Genomic DNA, 9,302 nt, shown 5'->3' on the forward strand with positions numbered 1-9,302 from the left:
TGGGAAGGGGGTCTAAGAGAAAATGAGAGAGATGATGATTCTGAGGCCACCATATCCCAGCCATATTATTCACATATCGAGTCCCAACAGTAACAATGTAGGGATGAGCACGACAGTGCAGGTGAGCATGAATGATGGACAAGCTTCGGGGATTTTGGATTGGGAACACAACAAAACACTAACACTCAGGGATTTGGGAATAGTCAGACGCCTGCTAATATCGATGATTCGTTTTTAGATCGAATCAATGAATTGTCAAACGAATTCAATCAATGACACCAACGTGACCAAGAAGAACAACAACGTCGTCTATCATTTTATTTTTAGATCGTATGTTACTAATTTTATGCTTTATTGTAGTCCATGTATGTTGATATACTTATTCCATGATAATTCTATGTTTTTCCTTTTGTGTGATGTAAATTAAATGCTGAATGGCGGTTCATGTAGGGAAAGAACATATCAATATTCGCATATTCATTCAAAAACATGAAAATTCTTAATGGAGTACCCTCATTTCTTATTGAATTCCTAAAAAACAATATTTATAATGAATTTTAATAATTTTTTCGGATTTTTTGAAGCTTTATTCTGACCGATTCCCGATCCGGATCTGTTTTTTGGGTGCCCGATCCCGGTCACCGATCCGTTTTTTAAACCATTTCTCTAAACAATCAAATTAGAACCTATCTTGAAACTTTCACTAGAAGAGGTTTTTTTGATGCCCAAATATCATCAAATTGATCATCTCGATATCAAGATGCATGGGAATGAAAAAAAATGGATTTCAAGTTTTGGAAATAGTGAATCTTATAACGCAATTTTAGACAGTCAATTTTCAAGATTTTCAAGTTTTCATAGATTTGCTCAATCTACACTATTTTTTAAGCTTTAATTTTTTATAACTCAAGATGAATATATAATTTAAGGCTATCACAAAACTTTTTAGTTTTGAAACCATATTTCTCGACACTAGTTGAAAATAGGCTCTAATTTGATTATTTAGAGCCTCGGCTCTATACAAACTGCACACATGAAATATTCGCCCTCTCATATGAGTCCAGATCTAAACAACTAAATTAAAGCCTACATCAAAACTTTTACTAGAAGAGGTTGTTTTGATGCTCAAATATCATCAAATTGATCATCTCGACATCAAAATGCGTGGACATGAGAAAAAAATGAATTTCAAGTAATATAATTTAAGGCTATCATAAAACATTCTAATATTGAAATCATATTTCTCAACACTACTCTAATTTGATTGTTTAGAGCCTCAACTCTATACAAACTACACCCCTAAATATGTATATGTACCGACCCTAAATTTTTAGGTCATTACTTTTTTTGTTGTTATTATTATTATTATTATTATTATTATTATTATTATTATTATTATTATTATTATTATTATTATTATTATTATTATATTCTAAAAATTTGGGGTCGTTATAGTATCACACAATTAATCACATATATAAAGAACTCAAGTTGCGATGCACCCTTGATTTTTTAATGCTATCAGGCTCTTGCATAAAGATGTTGGGTAGTCCCGGCCCGGTTAGGGCTCAAGAATTTAGTTTCTAGGCCTGCCAGTGTAAGAGAAGCCTGAGCCTGGCCTGAAAAAGAAAAATGTGCCAGGCTAGGCCGGTGGCACTATATAAATGGGGAGAAATTTTTTATTTAATATGTTTATTATAGAAATTAAAATATTTTGGGGTCCGGCTTGGCTAGACCAGTGCTAGCCCGCACTTCCCTAGAACTATTTCGAGCCTGCCAAGACCAACAACCCTTAACATTAACACCCAAAACTGAGCCCAGCCAAAAAGCAAGGGGTGGCAATGGGTTCCGTTGGTCCAAGTCAATCCCGTCTAACATAGACCTGAACTCGGCCCAGAACGGTCGGATCCGACCCTATCCACGGTCAGGTCTAGGTCTAAAAAATAAAATAAGAATAAAAATTTATTTTATATTTTAATAATATATATTTCATACTTATATACAATTGTTTAAAAAAACGGATCAGTAATCTGAATCACTCACACCCATACCCATATCAGATCGGTGAATCGGTTCAGAGAATCGGCCGACGACGATTTTTGACCTAAAATGTTTTAATCACTATAGATCTTTAAAAGTATTGTTCTTTCAGTTTCTAAAAGAAATTAGGAGTTTTGCATTATGTACTTTAATTACTTTGTAAAAATAGGTAAAAACTGAGATTCTTGTTTTCATGTCTGGATATCTGTTGTTTTAATCATTCATTTATATAACTAAAAAAAAGAGCTTATAATAATGAATGATAGAAATATAAAGTCCGATCATATATTCTTCAAGTTGGATGTCCATACATCAATATAATTCCAAATTTTCATTTCAAGTTAGTTGTTATATAAAAAAAAAAAGTATAAACCACATATATCAAACTACAGTAATAAGCCAACACGCTCCATATCAGAATATTTCCAGCATAATATAAAATGAAATTGTAAGATAAGAATAAAAATAATTTATTTATGTATCATGAACCTACACTTTATTGCATTAAAAAAAAGGGAAAAGTTTATATAAGTTTGCAACATTTTTTTTTTTGACCAACATATAAGGTTGCAACCTTAAAATTTAGAATCACATATGCACCTAAAAACTTCATCAAAAATGTTGTTTTAATGGTGAAAAATCCCTCTAGTCAATCATCTTGATATCGAGATCTATGAATATGGAAAAAAAAAAAATTTGAATATCAGAAATAGTGCATCTTGCGACACATTATCTAGACTGTCCATTTTCAAGATTTTCATATATTTATAGATCTACTTGATTTTAATCATTTTTGGAATTTAAAATTTTCTAATTAGGTATGAAAACAGATTTTAAGATAATACTAAGAATTTTTTACAACAAAATTACATGTTATGATAAAATTTTAAGGTGCGCTTTAATTGGATTGTTTAAGATTGCAACCTTATAGAAACCACACCCTAAAAAAAATGACAATAAAATTTTAAAATACAAGTTTTTTGCATGATACTTATACATTCATGACATATAATTGAATATAATTACAAGAATTTTTTATTTAAAAAACATATTCTTATACTGAGTTAAAGATGAACATGTATTTATCAAAATCCTTAATTTTAATCAGCAAAAGTAATATAATTATAAAATATGTATCAAGAACATATGTGCATTTTATGTATCAACAATATACATTTTATTGCATTAAAAAATCGATAATAAAATTAAACAATACAAGCTATTTTCTCATGATACTTATAAATTGACAATAAAATTGAATATAATTCATAATTTTAATCAGCAAATTATTTTAAATTTAATTACTAAAAAAACCCTAAAATATATCAAGATGTATCTTGCAAAATCATTATATAAATCATGTTCAATAACACGAATTAACTTCATAATCAGTAACTTCAAAACGCCTCAAACTTTACAAAAAATTGATCAAAATTGAAGCCATAATAATTAAAAGAATCGCAGATGAATCCTAACTCGTACAAATAACACCAACAATCATGATTTCTTAAAAAATCGATCACAAAACGTGGTTAATCACACAAATAATACCACCAATCATCTGAATAATATTATTATCTTCAAAAACCCTCTGGAATAAATAAAAAAGATGCCTTAATTCGACTGAAGTCATTACTTTTGCAGATTTTCGAACTCATTTTTAGAAAACACAGCCACAACTCGAGTTCTTAAAAAATCGAGCAATAGAACTTGGTTAATCACACAAATAATACCCAAAATCATATGAATAACATCATTATCTTCAAAAATCCTCTGAAATCATTTAGAATGGTGCCATAATTCACCTGAAATCAATACATTAGCTGGAAAAAAGAAGTCCTAAACTATTATTGAAAAATCATGACTTCCAATGGAAAATCCACCAACAATCAATAAAAAATTACAAAACATGGCTACAATTTCTGATCAATAACACAACAAAAATGATATGTTATGAACAAAAAATTTGCTAAAAATCGATTGGAATCGATTAAATGGCGAAAAAAAAAAAAAAAACTCTTACCTGTATCGTGACTTCAAATCAAAATCCACTAGCAGTCGAACAAAAAACACGAAATTTGACTACAACTTTTGGTCACTAACATTATCAAGAACAAAAAACCCTTGGATATTATAAAAATATTGCCTTAAATTCGTCCGGAATCAAGGAAATGATGGAAAAATCAAAACGGTCACTGTTCATCAATGAGGAATTGCCTGAATTCCCTTTTTGTGCCGGATCCAGAACGGGCTGGGCGATACCTGATCTAGATCGCCTGATTCCGGATCAAGTCAACAATTTTTTGAACACTGCTTATACATACGGACTCGGGTTGACCTGAACCTAACCTAATAGGGTTCGAGCTAGACCTGGATTCAACTTCCAAGTTGGGTCCAAGTCATTGGACCCAAACCCGACCCGCCAGGTCCAACACCTAGACCTAGATGGGTCGACCCGACCACATTGCTACCCTTACCAAGAAAGCCCGCTGGCCGGCCTGTCCATCAACAACCATGTACAAATCGCAAACCTCAACAATAGATTAAGAAGTTTATTAACAATACTTAGCGGTGCTCCTCTCACACTCACACCAGGAGACAACGTTCCCCTCTTATTGACTAAAGGCACCACATAACATGCCCTATGTTGGTGGAATATTGATTATAAAATGACATCCTTATTGACCTAAAATCACTGAACGCTCTCATGTTTGCTATAGATGGCAACATGGCATAATAAACTAATCAAAGGAAACAATAAACATGGGGATGTCTCATGTTCTTTCAAGATGCTCCCACTTACTATTATTATTTTATTACTAGTTCTTTTTTTTGGATAGAATTTTATTATTATTTCTTGATTCACTCTTACTAAATTGATAACTCACTTTAATAATGCAATGAGCATACCCAATCACACAATCACAAAAAGATACCTTTCATTATCATGAAATTAAAAACATTCAATTCTGGTTTTGTCCTAAAAAAAAGACAGGAGAAAAAATCTACTTTCAATAGATCTACTAAAGACAAGAGGCTACAAGATTTTATGCTCCCGAGGGGAGCACACTATCCATTTAGAACTCAGAAATTTCAACAGGGCATAGCAGTATGCAAAATACAGGACGAGGTAGCTTCTTTCTTAGACTTCTTCATTTTCAGTAATGTATATGCTACCCACCTGATTCTATATATCAAGTTAAAAGAGTACTCATCATTTGAGCTTTTGGGGTGCCCCAAGTGGTCCCTTTGAAAAAGCACAGAAAGAGAGAGAGTGCGAGAGGGAGCGAGAGTCTAAAAAGCTTGAATTTGCCTTTATGAGAGAGTCTAAAAAGCTTGAATTTACTTCTATTACATAGGAAAACATCCATGGATTGATCCATAAAAAATGAATTCCACATTTCTGAGGGGATAGAAGAAGTAAAAGAGCCTAATAATCTTGCGTTGACCCAAAAAGGAAGAAAAAAGAAGAAGAAGAAAATCCCATAGAGGATGGAATTCAACTCATCTTGATCCATAGTCCATACATACACCCAAATGAATTCTTAGAAATTTGAGATCCCCATTAAACTCTCTGTCTGTCTCTCTCTGGTTTTTGAAGAACTGCAGATAAATAGTAAGCTTGTTGTGGTCCCTTTGCCCCAACAACCCACTTCACCTTCTTATAACCAAATTTGTCCATCAACCGAACATAGAGTACCCATTTGAGCTGTTGGGGATGCCCCAAATGGTCCTTTGAAAAAGCACAGAGAGAGAGAGAGAGTATAAAAAGCTTGAATTTACTTTTATTAGAGAGAGAGAAATTTACTTTTATTAGAGAGAGAGAGAGAGAGCCTAAAAAGCTTGAATTTACTTTTATTACATAGAACAGCATCCATGGATTGATCCATCAAAAATGAATTCCACATTTCTGAGTGGACAGAGAAGAAGAAAAAGAGCCTAATAACCAAGAAGGAAAAAAAGACGAAAAACAAATCCCATATTTGTGGATGGAATTCAACTCACCTTGATCCATATACCCACATGAATTCTTAGGAATTTGAGACTAATCCCATACTTCGAGGATGGAATTCAACCAACCTTGATCCAATATACCCACATGAATTCTTTGAAATTTGTGAGCCCCATTAATCTCTCTCTCTCTCTCTCTCTCTCTCTCTCTCTCTGTATCACTTATATCTCACTGGTTTTTGAAGCACTGCAGATAAGTAGTAAACTTGTTGTGGTCCCTTTGCCCCAACAACCCACTTCACCTTCTTATAACCAAATTTCTCTATCAACCCAACATATTTCTTTTGCATCTCCTCCTTCAAAACCAGTTTCTCTAACCAGATAAATCCACCTGGCCTCAAAACCCTATCAATGTCAAAGAGAACAAACTCCACCTTCTCCATTGAATTTGAACGCCCCTGTGCAATTTCTCTCACTACATGGATCAAATCAAAGGTATAATCAAAGAAAGGGAGCCTTTGTCCTGGTACCAAATACAGAGGAAACAAGCCCCTTGCTGCCATGAATTCGCAGAAAGGCGCTCCTAAATTTAGTGAAGAAGTAAGGACTGTCACATCTTTCTCAGCCATTTTAGCAGCAAATCCACCTGAACCAGAACCCAAATCGAGCCCTAATTTCAAGCTCCCTTTACCCAAAGCTATCACCTCATCAATCGGGAATTCGAACCTATCCTTGGCATCAGCCCACATCTTCTTCTCGGCATTGAGATCGAAGCAATTGGGGCAATCTTTTAGGGTTTTCTTCAGGCAATCGAAGTTTTTGCAGGCGAATCTGCTCCAGCTTATCGAGCTCTCTGGAACCATTTTCCATAGAGATTTCAGAGAAGGGAAAAGACCCAATTTAGGTATTGATCTGGAAAAACATCTCCTTCTTGGTAGTGGCTCGCAGCCTCTGAGCATCAGCTTTTGAGCAAGATCCCAATCATCTGGGCATTGGTGGCCTGGCTTATAATTCATGTACAGAGAGAGAAGATCAATGGAGTTTACGCAGGCATGCCCAACTGCTGAAACCATCTCTGTGATCCCCATTCTCGAGTCCTTACCTAAAGGCAAAGGCTGAGCTTCCATGTAAAGCTTGAGCTCAGAGGGTAAACCAGGAACTGAGAGATCTAGGGTTTCGAACCCAATGAGCTCCTTCTGCATCTGAGCCAGCTTGTGCTGAGAGGAGTTGATTTCAGAGAGGATGAGAGACACTTCATGAGAAATGAGAGAGAAATTCTTCTGGTGGTGGGCGGTAGAGAGAGAAGGGGTTTGATTAGCAGGGAAGGAGAAGGTGTAGAGAGCTAAGAGGTTGGTAAGGAGGAGAGAGAAGAGCATTATGGCGTTGAGAATGGTGGAGTAGATGGTGGTGGCCCTGAATCTAGCAGTGCCATCCCCTATCTTAAGGGAAACAGAGCCCATTGTTAGATAGAGAGAGAGAGCTAAGTTTCAGGAGGGTTTAGAGAGAGAAGGCTTGGATTGAGTAGCAGGACAGTGATGTAGGGGATCTTTAGAGTGAGAAAGCCCCCTTGTTTTCCCTTTTGGGAGATTGCTTTCTCTGGACTCTGGCGTCAGAGTGAGTTTTGAGTGCAAGCTCTCACTGATACTACAAGTGTTTAGAGTGAGAAAGTTGGCGTGTTTAGAGTGAGAAACTTGAATTTTTCTACGAGTGCTGGAGCTTGGAGGTGAGAGAGAGAATTTAGAGCTTGCAGTGAGAAGGGGCGGGCCATGAGTTAAGATGAGGCCCTCAACGTGGAGCCCTTTAGAGAGAGAAAGAAACAGGACAAAAGAGAGAGAAACATTGCGGGCCCTTTAGGCACATGAGGGCTAGGCTCGGCCACGGCCCATGATGGCCTAGCCCGGGCCTATGATAGCCCAGCCCGGGCCTTGCCCATGGCCACCCTTATAGCTCTTGACCCAATATGTTGCAAAAATATTGGAAAATTATAATGCTAATAGTTTTTGAAATCTATTAGTATATAATACTAATATTTCTACCATCGTTTGGACTTTGGAGTGAGAATAGGACTGTTAGAATGTTGAGAGAGAGAGAGAGAGAGAGTAAAAGAAGTCTTGAGAAGAGCTTTTTACTTGCTGATGAAGGTGCAAGGGATTGACAGGAAAGGTGGGGAACTGCATTAATATCACCTGAGGTTACGTAAACCTAAACAAATATTTCACCGACTCGCGGAAAAATTGACCAAAATGCCACCTTCAACAAAGAGACAGAACGCACTTTAGATAAGTGATTTAAAAAACAATAAGATCAGGAATAATAAAAACCTGTTCGAATCTGAATCGGATATGTAGAAAAAATAGTGAACCGGCCAAAAATCGGTTTGGATCGGTTAATCAGTGTTTTTACTATAGGAAAACATCCTTTTTGCTGTAGCAATATACCATTTTATAGTAGCAAATCGTCGATTCTCTTGTAAACCTAAACGATTACCTATATATTGACAGAATCGGTATGGGTGGACCGATTCTCTAGTCAGACCAGACAATTTCGTGCGGACCGAATATTTTTTAAATCATTGATTTTGATGAACCATTGGATGACATAAGAAGCTAGCTCGAGTCGTGTAGACCAGGCCAAGCATGTGTTTAGATTGGATGGTCACGATGGAGGATGAACCAAATCAAAGGCGTAGATGCATCGGGCACATCGGAGATACAATGTTCCCCATACGAGCTAGTGTCGGGAGTTAGAAAGGGCTTAAGGTTGGTAAGGGACTGGGTCTGGACCAACCCATCCCATGTCCTAGATTTTCAGGGCCTGCCCGGCCAATTGCCACACTTAGAAAGAGGAAGGATATCAATTGTTCTGAGGTGAAAAGTGTCTTTCAAGCATGTTTATAGAGAGCTAATGAGATATCAAGATAAGTTTTATTTCTTTAAGGGTAACTGAAGTTTGTAATTCTTTTTTATATTAATAAAATAGAAGTATGCTTGTCTTTTTTAACTGAAATGATGAATATTAAAGTTTGTAATTTTTTTTTATATTAATAAAATAGAAGTATGATCGTCTCTTTTTAAGTGAAATGATGAATGTTAAGCAATATTTTTCTCTTATTTTTTATTTCCGATAGTTCAATGGGAAAGATCCTCTTACGCAGATTTTGATAGGACTTGAGCTTGAGATCCAAAACTGCGAATTTTATCGCTAAAATATCATTGTCAAAGAAATAAAAATAAATAAATAAATAAAAAGATTATGAGATGAAAAGTGTCATCACCCTCTACTCAATGGATGAAAGGTAATAAAATGGAACC

General features: G+C 35.5%; 1 protein-coding gene across 1 annotated transcript; it reads right to left on the reverse strand.

Annotated features, from left to right (window-relative positions):
- Positions 1–5,870: 5,870 nt before the first annotated feature.
- LOC18430443 (putative methyltransferase At1g29790) lies at positions 5,871–8,991 on the reverse strand. The gene has a single exon (XM_088846397.1). It carries the CDS (start codon positions 7,449–7,451, stop codon positions 6,210–6,212), a length of 1,242 nt encoding a protein of 413 aa, XP_088702523.1. The 5' UTR covers positions 7,452–8,991; the 3' UTR covers positions 5,871–6,209.
- Positions 8,992–9,302: the final 311 nt, after the last annotated feature.

This window comes from Amborella trichopoda, chromosome 9, assembly GCF_054954075.1.
Source record: "Amborella trichopoda isolate Santa Cruz 75 chromosome 9, AtrichopodaSantaCruz75HAP2 v2.0, whole genome shotgun sequence".
Taxonomy (NCBI): domain Eukaryota; kingdom Viridiplantae; phylum Streptophyta; class Magnoliopsida; order Amborellales; family Amborellaceae; genus Amborella; species Amborella trichopoda.